Source organism: Chelmon rostratus, chromosome 17, assembly GCF_017976325.1.
Source record: "Chelmon rostratus isolate fCheRos1 chromosome 17, fCheRos1.pri, whole genome shotgun sequence".
Classification (NCBI taxonomy): Eukaryota; Metazoa; Chordata; class Actinopteri; order Chaetodontiformes; family Chaetodontidae; genus Chelmon; species Chelmon rostratus.
Window position 1 is genome coordinate 10,316,770 of NC_055674.1, and position 26,703 is coordinate 10,343,472.

The following is a 26,703-nucleotide window of genomic DNA, read 5'->3' on the forward strand; positions in this document are numbered from 1 at the left end:
AGACAGATGGCTGAAGACAGGCTACATCTTACCACTCCATCCTGCAGGGCGAGTCTACACCCCAGTGCCTCTGCAGCGTTGCAGCGCGGTATTGTTCTCCTAAATGGAGGAGGCTCCTACAGGTCTGTGTGACCTGTGCCTTAAAACAGGCTCCTCGGATGCCTGCCCCAGACAAACCGGATGGCCTCTGAAGAGTTGATTAATTTGGCGGGTTGGGTTTAAGGTGAGCTGGTGGGCAATCTAGGACAGCATTCTTCATCTTCACCCACTTCTGCAGCAGGTGCCTGCCCCAGTTCTCGCGACCACAGCCTCGGTGTACAATTAATGTTGCCATCCCCATCAGCGAGGCCGTTCATTTAGCACGTCTTAACGCTGCCAGAGCTCGGCATGGGGCCTCCACTCTGCAAATGTCACCACGGCAGAGGACGTGCCTGTTTGTAAGAGATGCTACACGGGGGCGGCAGGTGTGCTTCTTCCTCACATCAGCACTTATTTTGAGTCACTTGAAGGAAGACAAGCTCTTATCCTCACATCCAGCGCCATGTTTTTTCACATAGTCCATCCCAGCAATGAGAAAAGGCCAATGTGCGTTCCTGCTGGATGAAGGAGACAGACAAGACTACAGATAGCAGGATATTAAATATTACTGCATGGGGGAGTTTACCTTGATTATGTGGGTCTGGGTTTCCCTCTGCTGGCACTTGTGTGTAAAGATTTTGTGTGCTTTAACAGGGTTTTTCCACAAGATGACGCCATAGCGTCATAGCAGGAGGATTTCCCCAACAGTACACAGAAAAGTCATTAAATTCTCATCACTTGTTGGAGTCTGAAATATTCCCCAAACTTCTGTCGACAATTATGTCAATTTGACAAGCTAAAAGTCCCACATTATAGGCTGTTGTTTTTAATAGTCCAGGGTAGGTCAGTAGTTTGGTTTATGACGGTGGTGGAAGATGCATAGTAAATGTACTAATACCACAGTGTTAAATTACTCTATTCCAAGTAAAAGTCCTGAATTCAAAATCTTGCTTCAGCAGAAACACAAAAGCGTTAGCATCAAAATAAAGTCAAAAAAGTAAAATATAATGGGCTTAGAATTACAGATGCATTCATGTGTCCATCGCTTTAATGTTGCAAGTAAAGGTGGAGTTCATTTCAATTACTTTTTTTATTGCTGGACAGCTTGACCTATAATAATACAACATCATTCATTATTTTTATTTGTATTTTGTTTTAATAATGTAAAAAAAAATTTGCCTCCAGAATGTTGTGGAGTAGAAGTATAAAGTGGCAATACTCAAGTAAAGTATAAATACCTCAAAAATTGTGCTTGAGTAAATGTACTTAGTTGCATTCCAACACTGCCATATACGTGCGAAAACACTAGGAACACCAGAAGAGTCTAATGCAAAGTGTCAGGAACCTAAAAATCACTAATGTCGGATTGCACGGTTAGACACACATTTCATTTATAACACAGTCAAAACAACACAAATGATCTCTGTTTACTGAACACAGTGAACTCCGATAAGAGTGTTCACAACAGGCCTTTCTCTCTCTATCTTTATGACGATGAAGATTTATTGCAAGGCAGTTGGACACTGAATGCACACCTGTTATTGAATCTGCCTAAAAGCAAGTACAGATCTGTTTTGCATTTTGATATCATGTTTGACATCTTAGATACATGGTAGACTGGCATTCAGATGGTGTAATGTCGCTGCTTCTGTATGTGTTAGAAATGTTTTACAGTCTGTATCTGTTTAACCTATAGCTTATTCTATCATCATCATTATTATATTATTGTTATTGATGCTTTTCCCTGAAGCATAAGGGAAGCACATCCCCATGAATTATTTTGGTTACGTTTAAAGTATCATATTTATTACAGTAAATTGAAGATAATGAACAGAAACTGGCTTGACATCAAAGGCAGCTCTGGCGGACAACCTGCTATTTCAATGGGGATCCAGATATGGTCACGTGACACTGGAAAACGCCGTTATTATGTAACAACATGTCGACTGCGTGCACCGGCACCTCATCGTACGATTTAACCTCCGTCAAGTCCTCTGTGGTAAAGAAACAATTTCTGGTTGTGGTTTTTCAGAATAAAACTGTCACCACGCGGATGTGTTGCGCTGAGTTTTACGCATAGCGCTCCTTTCCTTCACGGCGCATCTGCTTTCTTTGACCGACTTGACGCAGCGCGTCGTGCGTAGCTGACGCTGCGTCGCCGGCAGAGGAGGCGTTGGCGCATCGCACTGCTGCCGCTGATGCTGACATAGAAACCGGCTGTCCTGCACTGAAAGCGGGCACACAATTACCCGACACGGTCCGTTCGTCATCTCATTCGGAGGGAGTCCCTCTGCGGCTGTAGTTGCACTTTTTTTTCCCAACTCACCAGCTTTCAAAATGATCAAGAACGGACACCACCACCACCAAGTGATCACAGCAGCCGGGAAAGACGCAGGGACGACCCCCGGCGCCGCAGTTTGCAGTCCCGAGAAGAGGAGGCGAAGGATCCGGGTGTGGTGCGACGGCTGGTGAGTACCGGATGACTGAGGCGTGATGAAGATGCTGCAGCGTCGTTGCTCATCGTTCGCATCGAGCACGTTTGAATGAATGTATCAGCCTGACACCTACTGCCCCACCGGGACAGGCCTGCTGCAGGTCGCAGAGCTCCGGCAGGACCGCTGCTTTAATTCCCCAGTGACACACACAAAACTTTTAATTCAATATTCTCTTTCTGTTATTCTACCATTTAGAGTTTTAATGGCCAAACACATAACAACTTCAGTTCAGAAACTTCCTGCATCACATTACTTTTCCTTCCTAGTCTCAGTTTTCCATCTCAGTGCAGTGGACACACTATTACATAACATCAGAGCAGATTTACATTGATCTTTGCAGTTCATCATGACACACTGACATGTAGAGGAAGCGTCCCACCTTTGACCAGCCCCAAGTAGTAACGCTCACACTGGCTGTGACATCTTATTTTAAGCAAAGCGTCTCCCAAATGAATGTATTGTCATGTATTTTCAGGGCTTAAAGAAAGTTAGAGGCAAAAAACAATAGTTACAGTATCAGCAGTGATGCTTTTATATATAAAGATATCATGTTCAAGCAAGGCACAGGCTGAATGTTGAAATTAGGTGTGAAGTTTCACATTGGTCCTCCCAAAAATCAGTGGACGTGGCCACTAAACGCTGCATTTCAACCTTGAAACACTGTCTTTTACATCTTGTTTGTTCTAATTAAATGACCGACAACACAAAAACTACCTTCCTCATTCCTGACTAATATGAAACCAAAAGCAAAAGCGGTTTTCTAACCAGCTCTTTGAGACACAATCAAGAAGGTCCTACTGCCACGAAGATGTACATGATGTTTACATGTATACTGATCTTCATGAGACACAAACTAATTAGTCTTAATTACAGTCAAATGTGTGTGAACATATCCATTTTATAAGTAGGATTTTTTTTTAAAAGTCAAAATTATCGCTGAAATCTGCAGTATTTCAATCACTAAGATGAAAATGACCAAACACTATAAAATCATTCTAATCACTATAATGATTATATTTTAATGACATTTCTAAAACGAAATACACAAGCTTTCTTTATACAATAACTGTGCAGCCTCCTACACTGTCTCTTTCCTGTCTGCTGACAGAATGTGATAAGTGTGTAAAAACAGCACACATCCATCTGTGACCTTCTCCGTTTGGGCTTTTTCTCGCCATCGTGACAATTAGAAGAATGGACACTATAACCTGTGACAGGAAAACCAGCCATCCCTTCGGTTGCATGGCTCTTAAAGGAGGGAGAGGGAGGACAAAGATCCTCGTTCACATTCAGACCCAGAGCCTCATCCCAGTTCCACATAATGCACCTCAGGCCACTCTGAACACGCTTAGTCTGACTTGTCTTTGGATTGCTTTCACGATGCCATGATGACACCTCCGCGAACAGGGTGTCTTCTTTCGGCTTGATGTAATGGAAGACAGAACAATTATATTAGCGCTGGGCACGGCGCTCAAGGGGTGCCAGGCGCGGCCTTTAACGCCTGACAGGTGATGGATGCCTGTGAACACACAGCTACGGGAGGGCAAGGCTAATCGTGGAAAATTAGCACTTGTGTACACATCAGTTGGCTTGTTTATACTATGAGCCGTGACAGCCGAACTTAATTGTTAGTCTGTCTTCATGTGAGCGGCAAGTTTAATGACGCTGAACACACTGAACGGGTTTCATGAACTTGCCGAGGTGGATTTCACCAACAGCAACCTGTCTTTCCAGAAACACTGACCACAGACCTCGATGTGTTTCTATTATTTCCTGCTAAAGGCTAAAAATTTTCAAAAGCAAACAGGACATTGCTGAAGACGAGCATTCTTTTCTCTCCATGTTGCAGGAGAAATTTGGAACTGACCAGAGTTGCAAAGACGAGTCGATTAATCCATCGGCTGAACATTAATTGAACCATTTTGATCGCTGACTGATCGCTTGAGACGTTTTTCAAACAGAAATGCCAAATTTCCACCAGTTCCAGCTTCTCAAGTATGACGATTTGATGCATTTTGCCATCACACATGATAGCAAACTGACTGTCTTTGAGTTTTGGACTGTTTGTTCAATATAACAAGCTATTTGAAGAAGTCACCATTTGCTGCTACTATTTTCTGGCTTCTTATAGACAAAGTTAAATTATGACATGAATCGTTAGTTGCAGCCATAGAACTGACCCTTTAAGGTGCCACCAGCCTTGGTGGACTGGATTCTGGCTCCAGGGTGTCGCAGTATCAACATAAATGTTTTGAATTTCTGTGTCTGAAGGCCAGGATTATGGTCCCTTTCTCTAGTAGAATTACCGCCATTTAGGTGTGGCTGCCTATCCGTGGTTTGATGGAATGTTGCAGAATATTTGGGATGCCAGAATATTAACCGGTGGGGTGAGCATGCAAAGAGAGCCAATGTCAACAGAGCTCATGTCATTAACCCCTCTAACCCCTCCGGCCCACACCTGCCATGGCCGCTGTGGCTCGAGCGGCCGTGCCCCGTCACTGAGGGCATTGTTCCCCCCCGAAAGCCCCGCTGGACATCGCCGTGCTCTCTGACATCCAGCGGCGTCAGCAGCGCGAGAGGAAAATTCCAAGGAAAGAGCACGGCCGCATCATCTGCTGAGACGTCCCTGACCCGGCCCCCTTCTCTGCACACAGGCTGCTTTCTTTTCTTATTTGTCACCCTGAAATGAGGCGACGGGGGTTAAAGATCGGTTGTCAGAGAAGCATCATCAAGGAGGGGTGCAAAGTCCTCCTGCACTGTCTATCTGCTGAGGTCGTGTGTCCATGCAAGACTATAAACATGCTATTTAAAGCCTCATTGAGGTGTGCTCACATTCATTATCTGAGACCGTTGGTGTGCTGAGAATTAAACATTACAACAGCACAATGTCTCCCTTCAGTTTGACAAATCCAATCAAACAGTGTGGCACTGAATTCCATTCAATTTCCTACTTGTGTATTCTAACCCCGTGTGGACTGATGTCTGTCTGGTTTTGCTTTTGAGAAGCTTAGGTGTGCCGTTTGGGTGTCCGCTAACAGGCTACGCTAATTAATGTTTCATGCTTCCACGGTGATACTGTCGTGATCTGTCCCTGCTAAAAAATACAACAGGAATACAGTGACACATGTATGGACATATAGGTAGTATAACCCCCAAAAGAAGCCTCCGGCTCTTATGTAACTCTGTCTGGGTCTCAGAGTTTTCTTCTCTGTTCATTCACCTCCAAATGCCCCCCACTCCACCCCACCCTCGCTTTGCTGCATTCTTCTGGCCCTCAGAGCCTGCACATGTGCATCCCATTCCAGCAGGCCGACAGCTCGAGACACGCAGGAAATCTCTTGGTTTCCGATGAGCTTCCTCGACAGCGAGCCTCTTCTCGCGGGTTCACCTTCGTGTCTCGCCACGGTCGTGTTTTCAGTGCAGTCCAGCCTGTTTTCCGTCCAGGCCGTGTGCAGTGACACCGCAGCCAAGGCGCAGATGCCGTCTTTCATTAGCGTTGCCTGGGGCTGAAAACAACATGGGATACTGTTACTGTTGTGGCGGCGTGCATGCTGTGGTTCTGGCAGTGCACTTCTGTGTTCTTATTGATTTTTGCAGATGCTATTCATAGTGCCGTTTAACACCTGACTCCTGAGAGTGCTGATGTGTAATATAATGTATTAAAGAGCGAACAATTTAGCCAATTCTGATGTCTTTTCATCACTTGGGTCACCATTATGACCATTATCACCATTATGTTGCTGTTACTGATGCTTATTGCAGCTACTGTCATTTAATAGATAGGAGCAGTTACTCCTGATATACTCAGGTTGCTTGCACCAGTCAGAGCACATTCTTCTCTTTTTTGTGCACATTAGACGTCAATATCTTGTTCAAAGTAGAGCAGAAAGACAAATGATCAGACTGATGTCAGCTGTTGGCAGTAGTAATAGTGACTGAAGGCTAATGCCCATCTGTTCTCTATTACTGTGCCAGATTACCCTGTTACAATCTCAGGCTCCAATCTGTGCTAATCTAATTATCTACAGATGGTATCATAGCCGGGGTGGAGTGAAGAGGGACGGAACAACACCCTCCGCTGTTGACTTTTTTAATGTTGAGACTTTGCTCAGATATCTAGCAGATCACACGAAGCGATTATCGATGATATCACTGTGACTTTTTAAGGGCTGCGCTGGCACTTGTTTTAGCACATGAGCTAAAAATTAATCCATCTCCTACATCCAAGGAGAGTTTTAATACATTTTTTGCTTTTTTTTTTGTTTGGCTGAAGTAAAAAAAAACACCTTGTTGGTGCGTTTAAGAACACTCAGACATTTGAGCGTTAATGAGGGGCTGCCTTTTCTAACTTTGCCGCACAACTCGCATCACCATGCTTTCTTCACCAGCATGCTGTACTGGAGAAGAGATGTGGGTTGTGTTTTAATTTCTGCCACACCTTATCACAGTTATTAAAGAAATGACCAAATTCACATGATTCTTTATCTTTGTTTTATTCCCCAGCAGAGTTCAAATCAGTCCTTTCCTGCAGCGACTGTACGTCACTAACATAACCTTTACAAATGTTCATATTCATTCTTTTTATGTTTTTTCCTCCCAGCTACGACATGGTCCATTATGGCCACTCCAACCAGCTGCGACAGGCCAAGGCCATGGGAGATTACCTCATCGTTGGAGTGCACACAGACAGTAAGAACAAGCGATTGTCATTGCACGAACATGGTCCCTGCCAAACCTGCTTGTGGAAACCCTCTCATGGCTGCTTTATCAGGTCCAGCTCATCTGTGCATGACTTTTTTTTCCTTCCCCTCCTTCCTTCACCCTGCATGACTCAGCCTGGACCTGCTGGGCTGTCACCTGTAGCCTCTGTTTACTTACTCAGTTCTTTCATTACCAGTCAGACACCACATGTGTCTTACACACTTCAGAGGAGTCACTGTAACAATAGTGCAGCGATGTAGCAATTGTGCCCCAGCCTCTTATGGCACACAGGGGCATTCTGACCAATTATGATAACCAGAATGACTTCACAGTCAGGGTCAGCACAGATATCAGCAACCTCTCCCTCAGCTGTGATGATAAAATATCTCAGTGACGAAAGCTGCAGATGGAGAGTTCTGTCTCTGTGTCTTGTAATCTCAGTTGATGTTATTCGCGTGTGCCAGCGGTATCGCTCCACTGTACATGTTTTACTTTCAAGGTGAGATCGCGAAGCACAAGGGTCCGCCAGTCTTCACTCAGGAAGAAAGATACAAGATGGTGCGGGCCATAAAATGGGTGGATGAGGTCGTGGAAGGAGCGCCTTACGTCACCACCCTCGGGACCCTCGACAAGTACAACTGTGACTTCTGTGTGCACGGAGGTACAGTATATCACTACCTCGTGTCCTTATTTAGACATAGATAAGTAGCCACAAACAGTCCTGATCAGCTCCACTCATCAAGATCAGATCACTGATTCTGGGTCTGTTTACCTAGTTATGCCATGTGTGCTGTTGTTCCAGATGATATAACACTAACAGTGGATGGGAAGGACACATATGAGGAGGTGAAGAAGTCGGGGCGGTACAGGTGAGTTTCCTTTTGCAATATGCAGAAGATAATAACAACAGCCAGGATGGGATGTTGTGTTTGTGTGTGTGTTTCTTAAGCTGTTGAATTATGTTGTTACAGGGAGTGTAAGAGAACCCAGGGAGTCTCAACCACGGACCTGGTCGGCAGGATGCTACTGATGACCAAAGCACACCACAGTAACATTGTGAGTGCAGCCTGATTTTCTCTATATGCCCTCAGTACACAGTGCAAGCCCTAATTCGCCCCTCTCTTCTCCCTTTAGGATAGTTCAGACTATCAGCAGCACACAGACAACTTTGGAAAGGTAGGCACCAAACACATTTCCAGAGTATTTTAACGGTTTGGTCGTCACCTTGTCAATATCAAGTCCTCAGCTTACTGCCAGACTCTTAATGGGCGTATGCTGGAAGCCAAATTTAGCTTCCTCTTCCTTGACTGTTTTTTTTATCATTCAAGTAGTCAAACTTGCAGTGTGGGCCAGATGTCAACCATTATTAAGCAAAAGCCTTTACTGTGAACCCACTTTATAATCGAGATGCAGGCCTTGCCAGTGAACAGTGAATGGCGCTTCTGTTCCTGGATGGAGAAAGTAACTCTGAGTTAACACGCTGGGCTTTTAAATAGTGTGAAAGCGGTAGAGGGCCTCATGTGAGGCTGGAAGAGTAATGCTGTGAATTTGGCGAGGGTTGAATGCATGTGCTGGGGCTTTGTGGACAGCATTGAGTTAGCTGTTGACTGCATATGGCAGGCAGACCACAAGGTGGCGATGATGCAGCGCTCTGGTCTCGTACTCCATTGTGTCTATACTGAAGTCCATCTGGCTTATAGCTGGCTACACTGTCATTTTGTACTCATTGTGCCTTTTTCTGGATTACGGGGGTCACATGGTCAGAAGGGCCACAGTCCCTGGACGGGGGTGTCTCAGTTCCTGCAGACCTCACAGAAGATCATCCAGTTCGCTTCAGGCCAGGAGCCTCAACCCGGAGACACTATCATCTATGTGGCAGGAGCCTTTGACCTCTTCCGTATCCTTTTACAGCCTCGCCAAAGAACAACATTTGAATCGAAAAGTTTAGTAAACTGAGTAGTTTCTGTGACTGCCATTAGCGCCATAGTCGGCTTTCCTGACACGCTCTGTCGCCCTTGACCATTCTCCTGTCCAGACATTGGCCATGTGGACTTCCTGGAAGCGGTGCATAAGCTCGCAGAAAAGCCATACATTATAGTGGGGTTGCACTTTGATCAGGTGAGTGCGCCCGTGTGAGGCGTTCACTGCCTCCCTGAGTCGAACCTGGCTGCCTTACGACACATTTCTTCTTTGTTCATATTTGTCAGGAGGTGAATCGCTACAAAGGGAAAAACTACCCCATCATGAATGTCCACGAGAGAACGCTCAGCGTCCTGGCTTGTCGAGTAGGTTCTCCTTCCTGATCTTTCCCCATCGACACAGTGCATCGAGTGTATATCTTATGTGCTTTTTCCCCTTACAGTATGTTTCAGAAGTGGTGATTGGTGCCCCCTTTGCTGTCACAAAAGATTTGCTGGACCATTTTAAGGTACAGGCACCACATTTATCTCTAATCGCTAGATAATAATTCCCTCCAATTAAAGATAAATAAAATAGCACATGTTTTTGTCCACAGGTGGATCTTGTATGCCATGGAAAGACAGAAATATATCCTGACAAGGATGGATCCGACCCTTACGCTGTAAGACTCTGAACACGCTCCACCTCCACCGTGAAATGCTGTAATCCGCAGAGATGATAAATCACATTCACTTGGCAATGTTTTATTCATGTGCAGGAGCCGAGGAGGAAAGGAATCCTGCGTACTGTTGACAGTGGGAACAGCCTCACTACAGATGCCATTGTGCAGAGGATAATCAAAAACAGGTAAAGAAAAGGGCAAAGTTCCTGTCAACTCCAAGAAAAAGGGCTGGCAGCAGAAAGAGCCAAATAAAAAAAATAAAGTAAATAAAGTAAAACAGTATTTTTAAGGTTAATTAAATGGGACACCATTTGCTTACTGCTGTAATAAGTACTGTATTAGATTATCCTACCATATACTTTCCTTCCTGTTTGATTCAGGTTGCTATTTGAAGCAAGGAACCAGAAGAAAGAGGCCAAAGAGATTGCTGTGATCCAGGCCATGAAGCGACAAGAGGAGGAAAAGACTAAAGAAAGACCCCAGGCTGTGCTGTAGAGAGGCCCCAAACAAGCACCATCAACCCGAGTGTCAGCAAAACACTGACGAGATCAATTAATCTCATGTACAGTGAAAAAAAAACAAAAAAAAAAAATCAACCCTTTTCTATGTGTTATGACACCCTCCACACACGATCCTGGCTAATTACAGCAGTCCTTACGGCAGCCCGTTTATCGCCAGGGCGGCTTAGTCTGCTGTGGGATCATCAGGTATACAGCGCGTGTGTGCGCATGTGTGAGTGTGTGTGCGAGTGTGTGCGCGTGTCCTCAGTGTATTAATATATTCTGCATATGCAACTACATGTCCACATCAGTCAACGATCACCCATACAGAAGTCCTCTTGAGTCATGGACACAACAATAGAAGAAAGATGGAGCAAGGAAGATATCACTACATCTCCAAATGTCTGTTTTATGTCTTCAGATATTTTGAATTCCTTTAGTTTTTTTTTTTTTTGCCTTCAAAAAATGCATTTTTAAGTATTATATCATGGGCTTTGGACATATGAAGGGCGAGTGTGGGGACCTGAGGTGTTGGTCAGGCATTGAACTGTAACAAGGACGTGATGTGTCATTTCTGTGGGGTCGTTGCTGCTTCCTGCCCACCTCTGGGCGTAGCCCCTCAACTGATCTGTCTTTGTTTAATACTGTATGTTCTGTATGTATGTATTATACAGTGATCACAGGAGGATGCTAAAACCACTAGAGAATTAGGGGAGAAAAATCCTCCCCCCGCTTCTCTGCATCTACCTTGGGTTGTTCGGACGTGAGAAGGTGTTGACGGACTCTTTCGGGACCTCATGTACATATCAGACCTTGCTCCTATCAGACTGCACTGACTGCTCGGAAATCATCAGAACTGTTTTCTTGGTAGAGCAGGTTTTTAACTCAAAAATGCACACTGTTGAGACCTGCACGCCTGGCCTTTTTAGTGCAATTTTTTTTAAACCAACACTCCTTTGATTTATCTTAACATAGAGAACACAACAGAGTTTTAACGGACCGCTTTTAACCTTTAGTTTTCTGAGTGTAACTAGAGAACTATGGCAGTTGCTCAGTGTTGTTGACTTGATCATGAAATAGACCTCTTACTGTCATTGAGCCCTGAACAATTTAACCTCTGTCTCTATATCAAATGGGATTAAATAATATATTTTTTGTAGATGTATATTTTACTCACCTCCTCTCCATTAACTACTGTATAGATGGTTACATATTGTTTAAAAAAAAAGCATCATAATATGTCTGTATGTCAAGTTGGAATGTATTCAGTGTATAGGCTATAATCTATGTAATTGACAACTCCCAGTTGACAAATACTGTAGAAACTGATTGGACTACAGTAAACTATTGCTGATAATAACATTTAAATCTGAAAGGCTATTTGTCATCTTTTCACTAAAACGGAGAAAAGTCTGGGTTTACAAGGATTTTAATGGTTTTTTTTAAAGTAATCATAATTTATATTAATGACAGTAAATTTCTAAATAGCCCAGAATCTTTGGCTCATGTTTGCCAGTGCAGTTGATGAAATGAATCGTGAGTAATTCACCGATTTATGTAAACTAAAAGCAGCAAAACCACACTAAAACAATACTTCATTAAAAGTAAAAGTCCTGCATTTTCGTTTCAGATCCAAATCATACAACATACAAACATACAAGTAAAAATTCAGCAACGAAATGTTCTTAAAGTATCAAAAGTAAAAGTACTAAAAATGCAAAATGGCCCCAACCAGTGTTACATTTACCATCTATATATATTATCGGAATATTGTTACTGATTCATTAACATAAACAAGTGAGCAGCATTTTAACACTGTCATGGTAGAGATGACGATAATTTTTATTATATTTTTGGGTCGTTTGGTTGATAACAATCCATATTCTGTAAACTGTTGTTCATATAAAATTAATTTGCAAGGTAAATATAGCTGTCAGATAAATATAAGGGAGTAAAGAGTACAATCTTTCTCTGAAATGTGGTGGAGGAAATGTATAAAGCATTAAATCACCAGTGGTGGTAAAAGCTAAAATACCACACTGTGAAAAAGTACAAAAAGTATCCAAGTATTAGTAACAAAATGTAATCAAAAGTATTCATTATGTAGAATGGCTGGATTGATGCATTCATATGCACACCACTTCAACGTTGCAGCTGGTGGAGGTGAAGTTAATTTCAGCCACTTTACACACTGTTGGATAAGTTAATGTCTGACAGTACATCATAATTTATCAGTTGGTTTTTAATAGTAATCTGAGTCTGCAAAGTAACTATAGCTGTCACATAAATGTAATGGAGTAAAAAGTACAATATTTGCCTATTTGTGGAGCAAAAGTATAAAGTAGCAAAAAATGGAAATACCTACATAAGTGAAGTAGTTCCAAATGTGTAAATGTACTCAGTTTCATTCCAGCACTGAAAGCGGATAAACATCACGTACTCCCATTATCTTAACGATTCAATCGCACGTGCTGAGTAAGGATAGCGTCAGACGTCATCGCGCAACTTTTTTTCCTCGTTGTCCCAGAAACTAGCGCCGAATCAGCACACGTGCCCCTAATTAAGCGAATTAGCTCTTCCGGTCCCTGCTAACGCCGTTTGTCGGCAGTTTGGCTGTGAATCGAACGACACCGGCGCGCAGAAAAACAGCAGAGAGATGTTTTGCTGTCTCAATATACTGCCAGTCCCACTGCAGGTACTTCATTCACTAAATGAACAATTTAAAGTCGGGTCAAAACGACGATGTTTTGCTTCTAGTAACACCAAAACCAAAGTGTAAGAGGTGCATTCTCGTAACAATTTTGGTCACTCACGAATTGTAAATATGCAAAATTTGGTTGTCATTTAGTTTAAATTGATATATATATAAAATCAGTTGTAGCCAAAAGAAAAACAACCAAACCGTAGCAGGACTTCATTTAGTCAGAATATAACAGAACTGACAATAAAATTACTTTCTTCTAGTCTAAATTACACTTGTATGATACATTTGAGTGCTGTAGGAAAATGTGGTTTGGCAGATGCATTTCTAGTCAGCTTTATTTTTAATAGCTAGTAATAAAACACATCCTAAACCTGTGTTTTAATATGAAATGTTGTTAGCCGTGTAGGAATAATTAGCCACAGTCCCAGACCATCCGGGTTGCATGTAAAAACTGAATTCCTCCGTAGGTCTGCATGGGAATGTGTCTTCACCAGGATATCACAGAAGAGAGTAAAAAGGCTAAACTCCAGAGCTCTCAAATAGAGAAAGACCTTTGTGAACATGCCAGGAGTGAGATGAATGTGGTGAAAATCCTCATGCTTGGTAAGTTCACCTGCAGCAATGTAAATGCCTGTTGCCACTGAAGTCTTGACATTTTGACGTGTTGTCTCTGTTTTGTGTGTCAGGAGCTGCAGAGAGTGGAAAGAGCACCCTGATCAAACAGATTAAGATAATCCACAGTCACGGCTTCTCCAAACAGGAGCTCGTCACTTTCAAGGTATTGGACAGATGTTAAGCAAATGGAGCATTTGTTTCCTAACCTCAGATATTAAAGCTCTCTGAACCGAGTTTGACTGAAACTGTCGACTACCAACAGCCTGCAGTACTCGACAACCTGCTGACCTCCATGAAGTTTGTTCTCCGAGGAATGGGCATGCTGAGGATTAACCTTGCTAACAAGAAGAACAAGGTGACGGGAGACGGTGACGGGTTTCTCTGGAAGCGCAGTTTTAGAACTTTAATCACATCTGCTTTTCTATCAGTTTTATCTGGTGGGTCACTTTTCAGTGCAGCCCCTCTTCATCACACTAGATGTCAGTCTTCATCTGCAGTAGATACTGTGTGATTCATGGAGATGGTGCAGTGGTGGAATGTAAATAAGTACATTTACTCAAGTACTGTACTTAAGTACAGACTTGAAGTACTTGTACTGTTCTTGAGTCATCTTTTTATACAACATTAATAATCGGTTGTCATTCTTCATGCAAAAACAGTTAATAGTTCCAACTTCAAAAATGTAAAGATTTGCTGCTTTTCCTTATTTTCAAAATTATTTTCATTAATTTTTAATGATTTTGAGGTTTGCTGTATTGGTGGGACAAATCATAAAGGTGTCGCTTTGGTCTCTGCATAATTATGACACCATTTCTTATAATTTTCAATTTGCAAACCAAACAAATCAGTTTAATGGAGAATATAATCAGCAGATTAATCCATAATGAAAAAATTTAATTGTAGTCCTATGATGATGTGAAATCCTGCTTTTACATTAATGCGTGAGTAGTAATCTAATGACATATAATAGTACAACAGCCACTGCATTGAGTACTTTTACTTTAATATTCTAAGTACGTTTTTGCTGTTTTTCTTTTAATGCATTACTTGTAACAATATTTTTACAGTGTGGTATTAGTACTTTAACTTAAGTGAAGGATCGCACAATCTGCGGTGCATTACCTCAGAGAAAACCTCATATTTACTCTTCATTTACTTTGGATAAAAACACAGTGTCCTGCCCTGATCATATTTTGTCCCTTTGACTGCAGGTGCACGCCCGCTCCATCCTGTCGTGCAGTCAGTGTTTGGGGGTCGACCAGGAGCTGCTTCCTTTCGTGGCCCATGCTTTCTGCGCACTCTGGGCCGACCAAGGAGTGCGAGCAGCCGCGGCCAGAGGTTACGAGTTTGAGCTGAATGACTCTGCGCTCTAGTGAGTAGAATGACCTTAAGTGATCTACGCCAACCAATTATGACTGACTGACGGTGGAAATGTCAGGGGAAATTGCCCAGTAAGAAGCATGTCGTCACATCTTATCAATACAGAGCAGTGATAGAGCGAGTGCTTAGAATAACTCATCTTCAGGAAATGATTCCTGTGACATTTGTGAAATGAGAGGCTTAATTGGGACCAAATTATAAAGCACTGTTTGTAGATATACAGGAAGGTGGGAATTAGGGTGTAGATGAAAGACACATTATTAATGACCCGTTTTCTTGTTTAATAAGTAAGAAGTCAAACAACATTATCTGTGTGAAGCTAATAAATTAGAGGGAACTATGGGCTTTTTGTTGAATCTGTAGCATTAGCCTTTATACTTAAAACTTGATTTAACTGTATTTTACCACAATATATCTCACTCCAAGTCATCTCTATGTATTATGAAACACAGCTTATTGGAGCCCCCCCCCACACACACACACACATCTTTATAGGGGACATATTATATCAATGTGGGCAGAACTGTCCGGTAGCTGTCCTTCAGCAACTGTGCCCTTTCAATTGTTCGGCAAAAAAAGCAGCACTCTGCATAGATCATTTGTTGAGTGTGTGTTGCATCATCAGCTGAAGTGTGGATCATTAACTGAAGTGTTGTGTGGAATACATTTTGCTAAATGGCGTTATTGTTTTTTGCGCTGTTGGGCAAGTTAAATGTGATTTTTTTTTTTTTATTTAAAAAATCACCCCTAACACATGTGCATATATATATGTGTGTGTGTGTGTGTGTGTGTGTGTGTGTGTGTGTGTGTGTGTGTGTGTGCGCGCACGTGTGTATATACGGACATGCATATATATACACACACATATGCATGCATACATGCATGTACATATGTACATATATATGAGTGTGTATATGTATATATGTGTGTCGTCATGTTCATAAAGAAGCACAGTCGACAGGTGTGTGCAAGTCTTTCTCAAATGGAAAGCTCAATGCATGAGAGGCAATCCGGGAAATGTAGGAAATTAGAAGATGGAAATCGACACGTTAACCACAAAGTTTTTATCACAAACGGCACTGCTGAACATCAGTCGGTGAGGGCAGAGTCCAGGCAGCAGCTGTGTGCTGTACCTCCCTTTTAAAAATGGTGATCGTCAGACCTCTTTAAAGCTCGCTGCTGCTGTTTGGATTTTTTTAATGCCCTGCTTGCATTGCATATATTAACATGCCTTTGGTATGTGTGGTATAGTTCCTTGCAAACGCCACAAAATAATGTGTTGTGAACAATGCTGGTTGTTGCATATAGTGTTTAAAATGAAGGTGGGGTTTTTTTTCTGCAAGTTATCTTTTAAATAAACTTTGAATGAATGGACTGAGTGGAAGTCCTTATCTCTGAGGCAACAGGGAGGTCTGCCAAGTCAAAATGTGCTCCAGCCGGCCAGACTGAGAGAGATGAAGATGTGACAGCTTCATTATCGGAACTCGATAAAGTTGGAGCTGGAAGATGATATGAAACTCAGCTTGCTCTCTTTCAGTCTTCTCACTCTGTTGGACCCGACATTGATTTCTCCCTCCAGAAATATTGGATTAGACTCGAGTCGTGACACACTTGACTTCCCCAGGACCTGAGGGGCACCTCAACGTGTAAAATGACTTCTCGGACATTAGCTTTTTTTTTTTTTTTGGGCAGTGACAGGAAACTAACTATTAATGTGACCTGTGTTTAGATGTTTGAGAAAATATATTCATATCAGCACTGATGCATTGGCAGCGCATTTACATTTATACATACATACATATATATATATATATATATATATATATATATATATATATATATATATATATACATACATATATACACATTATGTAAGTTTAGTGTGCAGAGCCAAGGCTCAGCACAAATTACACAACTGGTCATGTCTCACTTTGCTTAGCTGATGCAGCAAACACTTTCGCTGACTCACACACTGACATTACAGTCATTGTTCAAAGGTTTGTGTATTCTGCAGCAACACGAGTCAAATCTGCAGTCAGGGTTATAGGTAAAAATATTCTCGAAGTAGAGTTCATGTGCTGCTGCTCGAGCCACACATCTGGTGCACAGAGCTCAGGTAACAGCAGATGTTGATGACAGCAGCTTTTGTGAGTGTACAAGGTCAAACTTGAAAGGGCACCCTACCAATTTAGCATTGCACTCCACTGACACTGTCAGACTCATGATGGACAGTTAAAAAACCCTCTTTTTTGATTCCACTCTTTCTCCCTGGCGTCTACAGTGCAGTGCAGCTCGGCTCGATTCACTCCGCGATATGTATTTGTTTGTGTTAAGCTAGAAGCAGCTGCTTTAGCCTCAAGCAGAGATGAGGAGCAAGGTCTGAGGTCTGGTCTTTCTTATCCCACACTCTGAGATTTATGGCTAAATCAACACAGCTAAATCACAAAACCCACTAAATCAGCTTCAGTCAAGTGAACATTATACCCCTCTTGGAGGTAGGGTTTGCTATGGTGCTGTTGTACTAGACTGTGTTAGTTTTGTACCTAATAAACTGGCAGCTCGGTCTAAAGGTTGTAGCTGAGTAATAGCCAGTGAGAAATTAAGTTTCACTGCCATTAGAGAGATCAGATTTCCATACTTTGAAGCCTAAACCATGATGTCACAACTTCTTTCAAAAAGCCCAAATGTTTGCTCACAACTGACTTTTTGAAATGTGAACGTTTTCTCTTCCTATTCCCTCTCCAGTTTCTTTGAGAACATGAATCGAATCATCGCTCCCAAATACGTTCCCGCCGAGGCAGATGTTCTGAGGGTGAGAGTGAGGACCTGTGGAATCATTGAGACGCAGTTTGAACTTAATGAAATGATCTTTCGGTAAGAATTATTAAACTGGCAGTGCAAATTCAGCAGTGGTTGCAACATGATACAAAGCTGTGCAAAGATATATATGCCAACATAATGCTGTATGTTGGGTTCACAAAGATAAAAGCTTTAACAATTCACAATGGGCTCCCTGGAAATCATATTATACATTTATTGTTAGAGGGAAAATTGAATTCCTGAATATTGAGGGTTAATATTAAAAGAATATTTCACCTTGCTTCAGTTTCAAGGGACAATAGAGCTGCTTGCATCTTCTACATGTAAACGAACAGTCAAGCTATTGATGTTTTATGTCACAGCGAAAGTCATGTTACCTTGAAACAACAGTTCTAATGAGGAAATCTTGATTATAAACTGGAGACTCAAAACTCGAGATGTATTACATGACATATATAATGAATGCATTTCATTATGTACCTGCAGATAAAGATATTCTGTATAACGTGTGTAGATCATAGACTGTGTAAATGGTGGATGGAGCTTCCGGGTCAGAAAAGTGAAGCCCGTGCTGCAGTGTATTAACCATGCATTCTTTCTAGTGGCCAACAGGGGGCGACAAAAGAAGTCTCATTGTATGTAAGCTTATAAAGTAAATGGCCATACTTTTCATTTTTTATCACCTCAGTAAACATTTTCTTAACGAGTTCATGGTCTTAATCACTAGTGTCAAGTCTTCTCCAATACAGCATCATGTTGATTTAGTAAATTATGGTCCCGTTTTGATTTAAACAGACTATGAAACAGGGTTTACAGCTTTAAGGTGTGGCCGCAAGTCGCTATCACAGCTTGACCTCAGGTTCTCAGGGAAGCTCCACCCTCTCATCTAAATTAGGTCCATTCTGGCTCCAGAGCCAAAATGGCAACAACCACAATGACGAACTCAAGGCACAAACGAATGGCTGACGTGCTGCTATGCCCACTATTCATTATACAGTCTATGGCGTAGAAATAATAAGTAGAAGAGTTGATCGTTTAGCGTGATTGAGTAGATAGTTGTCAAGGTTTTTTGCAATGAGTTGTCATGAGCTTGATGGTGACATTCGGATGTGTTTGTGATTAGCTTCCTTATTAACGAGGCACAGCCTGTACATAAGATGGCTTTTGAGTTGTTGGGTCATTGTTGTGCATTTTTGTCCTTTTTATTGGACAGTTGATAGCATATAGACAGTTAGGAGACGATGGGAGAGAGAGCACAACATGTAACAAGAGAGCTGCCGCCACATGACACCTGAATAAATGTGTGAATTGCTTGCAAGCACATGCACAACTGTCTAAATTGATCTTCACTGAAACTGGTGGCAACTGAGAGGGTATGGAATTAATCAGCAATAAATGATTAAAAAATTAGATGTAGCTTAGACTGTGCTTGGCAGTTGCTGTTCATGGAGTCGTTATACACACGTTAACATGCTGATGTCCTAGAAAGCAGCTTGTGGAGCCTTTGGAGACTCAGCATCACCATCAGGTCTTGAAGGGCCCCTGACGAAAGCTCAACTCTTCTGAGCGGAGGGAGGCAGCTGCCTGATCGTGACTCAGACATGAAATATTGATGTTTTCTCTCCACCTGGTTATTCCAGGAACAATAACACAAATGTGGAGGAAGCATAGCATAGCAGCAACACTGAAAGCCCACCGCCCCTTCCCCTTTTTTGACGTGTGTTTTCAGAGTAAGCAACCATTCGTGATGCTCCCTACGCCCCGTCCCTGTGCTGCGACACCAGCGTGTGAGTCACAAGAAACTGAATCCATACAGACCAGGACTTCATGAATACTGCATAAACTGTAGCTTCTTCAATGTTGCATCAACATGCATAACTTTATGCAATATTAAAGAATTTGACAATTTTGCAGCACGTTTTAAGATATTAAAATGAATTACAGAGATATATTTGCACAAACCCTTTTTGGTTACTGTTGGTGTCCCTCACTTTTGCACCGAATTGTAAAATCACAGTTTGATGGTGGTTTAAGTTAGTCGAGCAAGATTTCCATTCAGGCACCAACGAGAACAACAAACCTGCAACACAACAACCATTGAAGACCATCTAACTAGCGTAGCACAGTGTCTTTATGCAATCTGTTTCGCTGTTCCCTGCAGTAGATATATTTTTATCTGCCTGTTTTTACCGTGTATCTGTTTACAGTTCAGATGATCTGTCCTTTCTTTCTAAACTTCCTCAGAGTGAGTTAGTCTCGCATCTCTTGGGCTGATTCCGCTAATTCAAAAACATGGCTCCCTCTGGTCTCGTAGGAGTTGGATCAGTTTACAGTTATGGTCTTGCCCTTCCACTAAATCTGGAAACAACATAAAGCCTTCTTGTGGTCATGAGTGACTCTTTTCTTCTCTGTGGCTCAGAAGCTACCGCTGTCAAATGCTACAGTTGATGCTCATTGTCCCCCGGCTTGTTAAAACTGACTCTTGACCCAGGGGATAAACGCTTCATTGCCTCTGACATGAGTACCGCAATCATGCACCTGGAGACGGTCTGGCCCAAATTGGAACTCATTACCTGTGTCACCAAGACCCCTCGGCTTCACTTAGTGCCAGATGATATTTTGAAATAGATTGCTCCAATAGTTTAAATTGGTTTGAATGTCTCGGTGTAATACTTTTTCCTAATACTGCCCTATTGCTTATGAATAAGACAGTTTATCTGTAGTTTAACAAAAAGGCTTAAACTGTCTAAACACCAGTGGCACCAGTAAAGCTATTTATGAGGGAATATATTTGGATTGAACGTGCACATGATATTTCTACAATCGGCACGGGTTTCTCCGTGTGATCACTTGTAAGCAGCTCATTGGGTGAATACAGCTTGCATGGATTTTGTTTGGCTTATTGACAGGCTGTACGACGTCGGGGGCCAGCGGAGTGAGAGGAGGAAGTGGCTCAGCTGCTTTGACTGCATTCAGGCCGTGCTGTTCGTCGTGGCCCTCAGCAGCTATGATATGACGCTGATGCAGGACCCTTCCAGGGTATGTCATGAAACAGACACAGTCAGATCAAATGTAACGCCATGTCTTTTCTCTCTTGAGTTTTGATGAACTTCATGCCAGCCTTTCCCTGCTCTTCTGTATATTCTCTCATTAGAATCGGCTGCAGGAAAGTCTTGAACTTTTTTCATCCACGTGCACCAGCACGGTCTTCAGGAGCACCACGCTGGTGAGTTTATTTGCACTCCTTTCAGTTGGTTTTCTTGAAGATGAATATGAATGTGCTTTAGAATACAACAAGGTATAACTGGAGGTTTGTTTTTAGGGTGTCTGCCTGTGTGTTGTGCACAGGCCATGTCTCGTTTAAATGTGTGCAGGTGACTGTAGCACTGAGTGGCTTTCTTTGATTATCACTTATGCCGAGCACACAGGACACAAACTGGCTATGATTGCGTCTGACGTACATAATTAGCATCCAAGGCCTAATTGAGATGTGGGGCAATTTAGTAAGTTGGCTGTGAACACTGTTAAACACTCTGTGTGATTTGATTTCTTATTGTCAATGTGTGGGGATATTTATATGAACACGAATGACTCACTTGTCAGCCAGTAGCCTTTATATTTGCTCTTGGTTATCTGGAGGCATTCAGAGGTGAGATTTATGTTACAGCCACTTCCTCATGCGTCATTTTTAGAAGGTTGATTGTGTTTTACAGTAAATGCTGGTTTGTCAGTTCTTTATTAGTATGAACAGATTCTATAGAAAGCGGCTCAAGTAAATATTGACTGGAGATGCCCTGGAATACCACATGAAGCAGCTTCTCAACCTATAATGGAGATGATGTCCGTAACAGTGCATCCAAGGCAAGGCTGCTGGAAAGTATTCACACTCTCAGAGCACAGAAGCCATAATCAATAATTACAAAAGTGGAAAGGTCAGCAGGGTTTTCCTCTTCCTGTTTCTCGGCTAACCGAACTGATATTTTGTGAGTCCTGTAAAATCCCAGAAAAATGTTCTTGAAGGGACTTTCGTGTTTTGTTTTTGTTTTTTTCTTTTATTAGACCGACTCCAACTTTCACTGTGTCAGTGCCAGCAGTTTATGGGTTGCACCATGAACTAGTCTGATCCACAATCAGTGTCTTTCTGTTTTGAGATGCACCGTTTGAGCCGATGGCTCACAGCAGAGCAGAATACCTGCTGTATGGTGTGTAGATAAACAGCATCTTCAGTCTTTATGTACAGCAGTATGGAGATAATATTCATGAGGCTGGTGCTGGCATTTCACACTACGAAACGTCAGTATGTAATATCACAATATCACTGATGTCAGACCAAAGATATCACCTGCTGCTCAGGTAGAAACAGTTCAGGTAGATGGAGCATGTCTCTGCAGATACTGAAGTGTTGTGAGGTGAGAAACCACTGAAAGGCATCAACTGGAGGGTTTTTTGAAAATGTCATTGTTGGTTTTATTTTAAATTCACAATTCTGGTGCCATCTCTCTACTTAAGATTCTGCTTATGAACAAAACTGACCTTTTCCGGGAGAAGATCCTACACTCTGGAAGACACTTGAGGTTTTACCTTTCTAGTTATAAAGGTAAGAAAAAACTACACATTGTAAATTTTACTTTTTGTCCTCTTTGAGCTGTATGTTCTTTTTTATTATGCAAGTGCATTGAGTGCAATGTTTAAACTGGAGTCAAATTGCTTGTATGCACACACGTTTTATTTGGCCGATAAAGCCGATTCTGATTCTGAAAGCAGCTTAAACAATATCAATCTATTGGTCCTCGGAATCTCCTGTTTATGCTGCAGCTGCTCCAATGTTGGCAAACTTGAGAAACTACTCTTACGATTCAGAAGTTGACATCTCTGAACTCCATAGTATCTTAAATCCCTCGAGGCGTTGCTTACATATGCATCCGTTCATTTTTTGCCGGATGGTTCACTGCATCGCTCCTGTCCGCTGGGTAATCACAATTCCTCCTGGTCAGAGATCGTCACAGTGTTCACATACAGTCCTCTGTTTGTGTATGTCTCATTCATTCTGGCCAGATCTGGGTCATACATATTTCATACTCATTCACAGCACTGACAAGCAAACTCTGTCATGTTTTATTTCTGTTTTTCCAGATTAAGTAGGAAAACTTGCGCGCACATTCTCACTGGAAGCCAGCGTATTGTTTTATGAATATTTAATGAGTTAGTCATTCTTCTCCTTCATCCCCATCCAGGAGCAGATGGTGACGTGGATGCTGCAGCCCACCACATCACTGCCATGTTCGCATCATGTAACGGCAGTGCTGGGAAGCCCGTGTACCACCACTTCACCACAGCCACAGACACCGCTAATGTACAGGTGGTCTTCCACATGGTCATAGATCAGATCATCAAGGAGAACCTGGCAGCTGTCCAGCTGCTATAAAAGTCTCCTGAACACTGTGTAGACTGTGTTTTTAGTCATCCCACACTGGAATTTTATTTTTGTAACAATGTTTTTAATGTGGTCAAATGTTTCTTTTATTTAAGCAGCAAATAAGGTTAATATGATGTTATTTTAGCTGCACTTCCTCCAATTTATTTTAAAACATTTTAAATAAAATATTTATTGGTAAGCATGCCTGGTACTGGTAAAGCTGTGTATTCATTATATCTTTTCCACTTTAAACAACAGTTACCCATGCAACACCTTTCTCCAGTTTGAAGGAAATCTCACCTTCCTCTTTATTCTATCAGTGAGCTGTTTTTAATACATGCATGTTAACTATAACTTGGAAAAATGCACCAATTGTTAGAGGTTTTTCCTGCTTTTAATCTTTTGATGCATTTTATGATTCCAAATCATCCATATGTGAACTACCAAAATGATGCAAGTTGTGTGTTTATGCAAAAAATGCAGCAGCTATCTCCACTATAGATGAGAAGTGTTTTGCAGTCAGTCACTTCAACAAGGGGCTGCGATATGATTCATTTATTAATGAAAACCCAGATCAATATGTACATTAATACATACAGTTTTAAGACAGGTTTATCATAAAATCAATAAATAAATTGGTGAAATGATAAATGAAAAGTAGCATATATTCCACCTTGTGCAACACCAGCCTTAAACTTGAAATTGTGCAGTTTTTAAATGTGACGCCTCCAACGAGTAGGCTTCATCATCCAGCCCGGCTGTTCAGTCTGCTGCACAGTCTGACGAGTCCAGAGAGAGGAAGACGTCCGCTTTGCACTTAAATGAACCTTTGACTTCCTGGAGGAGTTCACAGCTCCGCAGGTTTGGTGTAATGTCTTTGATGCAAACAGGCTGTGCGGAGAGAAATAAACAGATGATGCTGTTAGATTAGAGGGTGCTTCAGAAACACTTTAAATTCTGTGCTCTTGAATCTAACGTTGAGATATCCCAACAAATATCCCTGCAGAGAATTAATACATGAATCAATGGTAAGTTTATATGGACTTCATGCCCTGTCACATAACAGCATTATGACAAGTACATTTACTCAAGTACTGTACATGAGTATAAATCTGAAGTACCTCTGTGTTTGTTTTATGCTGCTTTAGTACATTTCAGAGGTAAATGTTGCACATTGCACTACATTTGAGACTGCCAAGAACTGCATAAATTAGTTAAAATTAGCCTTACGTCCAACCCCAAGACCAGTCACAAATGCTGCTTTCTTTACAATCTCTTGCAGTTTCAGTGATGCTGGAAGTGATTGGAAACTCACTATCGAGGCGTGTCGTTGCCTCAAATTTAAAATCTGAAATGTTCTTTCAGTAATTAAAAAAAAAATCAAGACAGCCAGGAGCTGACGTTTTGTAATTAAAAAAAAATGCGACACTCAAGTTAAACAATAAAACTTAGAAATGTGGATAATTCACTTTTGCGCTCATGCGTAATGGCGATCCTATCCAACGCGTAACACCTTGATAAAAACGAGCACTGACCATCGTCTTCAGGATGAAATTCTGCGGAGTTAAATCGGAAAACACGCTGTTGGTCGCACTTTCTCCGCTGTCTGACGGCTCCGGCTCGCCTCTCCTGACGTACGGCGACCTCCGGATACCGGACAGCAAGCCGGACGCCCTGCCCACCGAGTAGTAGCTCGGACCGGCCACCTGTTTGTACCACGCCTGCGTCGGACTGCAGGCGACCAGCACGGAGATGATCACGATGGGGAACACGAGTTTAGCGAGCATCTCCATGTCGAGCAAGGATGCGTGGTCCCTCTGTCCTCTGCGACTGGATCCTGGTTTTCAGAGTCTACTTATAGGGACCCCGTGATCATCCCGGCAGTTTCGTCAACGAAAAGTGCACCGGAGTGGGCACACACACACACACACACACACACACACACACACAGTCCATAACCTGGTAGGAAATTTACTTTCAGCATAAGAGATAAAACGTGAACTGATCAAATTCAGTTTAGCAGTTGTGAATTACTCCATTAAAGGTTTGATTGTCCTGAAGTTAGTTAAAGGAGAAAAAAACAGACATAAAAAAAAGGATTTATGGAATAAAGTAAAACGATTCTTGAGCTGTTTTTTGAGATTCATAGAGATTTGCTGAAAAGCTGAAGTACTCAGACACCTTCTAAACTGTGTGCAGAGGTGACTCATACAATGCACTACCTGAATGTCTCATTATGGCTCATTGATGTGATTATACTTAATATTGACACCAGCTTTTCCTGTGTGTACATCGCTGTCAGCCCAAATCAAACCCTAAATCCACAGTATTTTACTTTATCTTTTAACAGTGAACAGTTGTTGACCATACATTTAATCAAATGGCACAAATGGCTCGAACACTTCTTCATCAGTGATAGTAACACTTGGTCTGCAGCTCGTCTCTTCGTGCCAGCCCTGGCGATGCTTTGTGTGACTTCGGCCACAACAAAGCATCGCCAGGCTGCACAGGATGCAGGCTTTGTACTTACATTCAAGCAGAAAAAGCTGAAGTGGTGCACTGAGTCTGTGGTGACTGTGACCTGAATTCACAGGCTGAGAACTTTCAACCTGAGAACATATTTTTTTTTAATTACAGGCAGCTGTACTTAGATTGTGTGGTTAGAAAGCAGATAAAGACGAGAAAACGCTCATTCACTGCGTATTTTGAGTAGAAAACCATCAACAACAGCATCATCTTAGAATCGAGCACAATCTTGATTTGACTTGATAGTGACAGGAAACGTGCACTGACCACAGAAACCTGACTCAGGCACTGATGCCGCTGTTTCTGGCACAACGCTGACATGCAATTTAATTCTTAATAATAATGATAAAATCTTGAATCTGTTTACCTGATCTGCAGCAGGCGTGCAAACCCGACATTGACATTATGGCTGCTGGACACCAGCTCTTGTTCTTTTCCAGTGATGGAGCCCAGTGTTTATGCCGTGCCACCAACAAACATGGAAGTCAGAACTCCTCTGTTGTGACCGTAAAGGTTAAACAGAAACAGGTTAAAATGGCTGTCATTACCAGTTGTTTGTGAGTGATTCAATCGTGGAGAACTGCTTGGAAAAGTTGGTATTTTGGTTTGAATTCTTTACAAGGATCATTAACGCTGATCTCTTTTGTACACTTTACTTTCACCAGCAAAGACCACACCAATAAGATACAGATCTATAATGGTTTAATGCGTATTACGGATGGAGGAGAGCAAAGATGATGGAGGAGGATGTATTAGGATGAGGGTCGAGGGTTGAAGGGAAGGTGGGATATGAATGGATGAGGGGATGAGGAGAAGGAGCGAGCGATGGTGGGTGAAGGGAAGGCGGGATGAAGATTGTGGGATGAAGAAACGAGGGGATGAGGAGC

General features: G+C 42.1%; 3 protein-coding genes across 5 annotated transcripts; 2 read left to right on the forward strand and 1 right to left on the reverse strand.

The window, feature by feature from the left end:
- The first annotated feature begins 2,301 nt into the window (after nucleotides 1-2,301).
- LOC121620866 (ethanolamine-phosphate cytidylyltransferase-like) lies at nucleotides 2,302-10,485 on the forward strand. 3 transcript variants are annotated; one of them, XM_041957108.1, is made up of 13 exons: nucleotides 2,302-2,546; nucleotides 7,174-7,262; nucleotides 7,774-7,935; nucleotides 8,077-8,143; nucleotides 8,246-8,330; nucleotides 8,409-8,450; nucleotides 9,024-9,171; nucleotides 9,310-9,392; nucleotides 9,482-9,559; nucleotides 9,637-9,702; nucleotides 9,790-9,855; nucleotides 9,952-10,040; nucleotides 10,236-10,485. In XM_041957108.1, the coding sequence occupies exons 1-13, from the start codon at nucleotides 2,416-2,418 to the stop codon at nucleotides 10,348-10,350; spliced, it is 1,221 nt and encodes a 406-aa protein (XP_041813042.1). In that variant the 5' UTR covers nucleotides 2,302-2,415; the 3' UTR covers nucleotides 10,351-10,485. The 3 variants fall into 3 exon arrangements, with proteins under 3 accessions (XP_041813042.1, XP_041813043.1, XP_041813044.1); XM_041957109.1 differs by having other exon boundaries at nucleotides 9,039-9,171; XM_041957110.1 differs by having other exon boundaries at nucleotides 9,042-9,171.
- Nucleotides 10,486-13,011: 2,526 nt separating this feature from the next.
- LOC121621262 (guanine nucleotide-binding protein G(o) subunit alpha-like) lies at nucleotides 13,012-23,299 on the forward strand. The gene is made up of 10 exons (XM_041957658.1): nucleotides 13,012-13,050; nucleotides 13,527-13,662; nucleotides 13,746-13,837; nucleotides 13,937-14,029; nucleotides 14,886-15,046; nucleotides 17,800-17,928; nucleotides 20,784-20,913; nucleotides 21,029-21,100; nucleotides 22,384-22,471; nucleotides 23,109-23,299. Exons 1-10 carry the CDS (start codon nucleotides 13,012-13,014, stop codon nucleotides 23,297-23,299), a joined length of 1,131 nt encoding a protein of 376 aa, XP_041813592.1.
- A 670-nt stretch (nucleotides 23,300-23,969) lies between these two features.
- Nucleotides 23,970-25,092, reverse strand: LOC121621350 (neuropeptide B-like). The gene is made up of 2 exons (XM_041957784.1): nucleotides 24,826-25,092; nucleotides 23,970-24,181 (listed from the first exon to the last, which is right to left on the reverse strand). Exons 1-2 carry the CDS (start codon nucleotides 25,081-25,083, stop codon nucleotides 24,053-24,055), a joined length of 387 nt encoding a protein of 128 aa, XP_041813718.1. The 5' UTR covers nucleotides 25,084-25,092; the 3' UTR covers nucleotides 23,970-24,052.
- Between the last annotated feature and the right edge of the window lie 1,611 nt (nucleotides 25,093-26,703).

Bases quoted from the DNA above. Each gene is read 5' to 3' on its own strand.
- LOC121621350 (XM_041957784.1), bottom strand. From the start codon at position 25,083: ATGGAGATGCTCGCTAAACTCGTGTTCCCCATCGTGATCATCTCCGTG. The intron at 24,182-24,825 runs GTCAGTGCTCGT...CTCTCCGCACAG, and splicing joins ATTTCATCCTGAAGACGATG to CCTGTTTGCATCAAAGACAT.
- LOC121620866 (XM_041957108.1), top strand. From the start codon at position 2,416: ATGATCAAGAACGGACACCACCACCACCAAGTGATCACAGCAGCCGGG. The intron at 8,144-8,245 runs GTGAGTTTCCTT...ATGTTGTTACAG, and splicing joins AAGAAGTCGGGGCGGTACAG to GGAGTGTAAGAGAACCCAGG. The intron at 9,856-9,951 runs GTAAGACTCTGA...ATTCATGTGCAG, and splicing joins ATGGATCCGACCCTTACGCT to GAGCCGAGGAGGAAAGGAAT.
- LOC121621262 (XM_041957658.1), top strand. From the start codon at position 13,012: ATGTTTTGCTGTCTCAATATACTGCCAGTCCCACTGCAG. The intron at 15,047-17,799 runs GTGAGTAGAATG...TTCCCTCTCCAG, and splicing joins CTGAATGACTCTGCGCTCTA to TTTCTTTGAGAACATGAATC. The intron at 17,929-20,783 runs GTAAGAATTATT...GCTTATTGACAG, and splicing joins CTTAATGAAATGATCTTTCG to GCTGTACGACGTCGGGGGCC.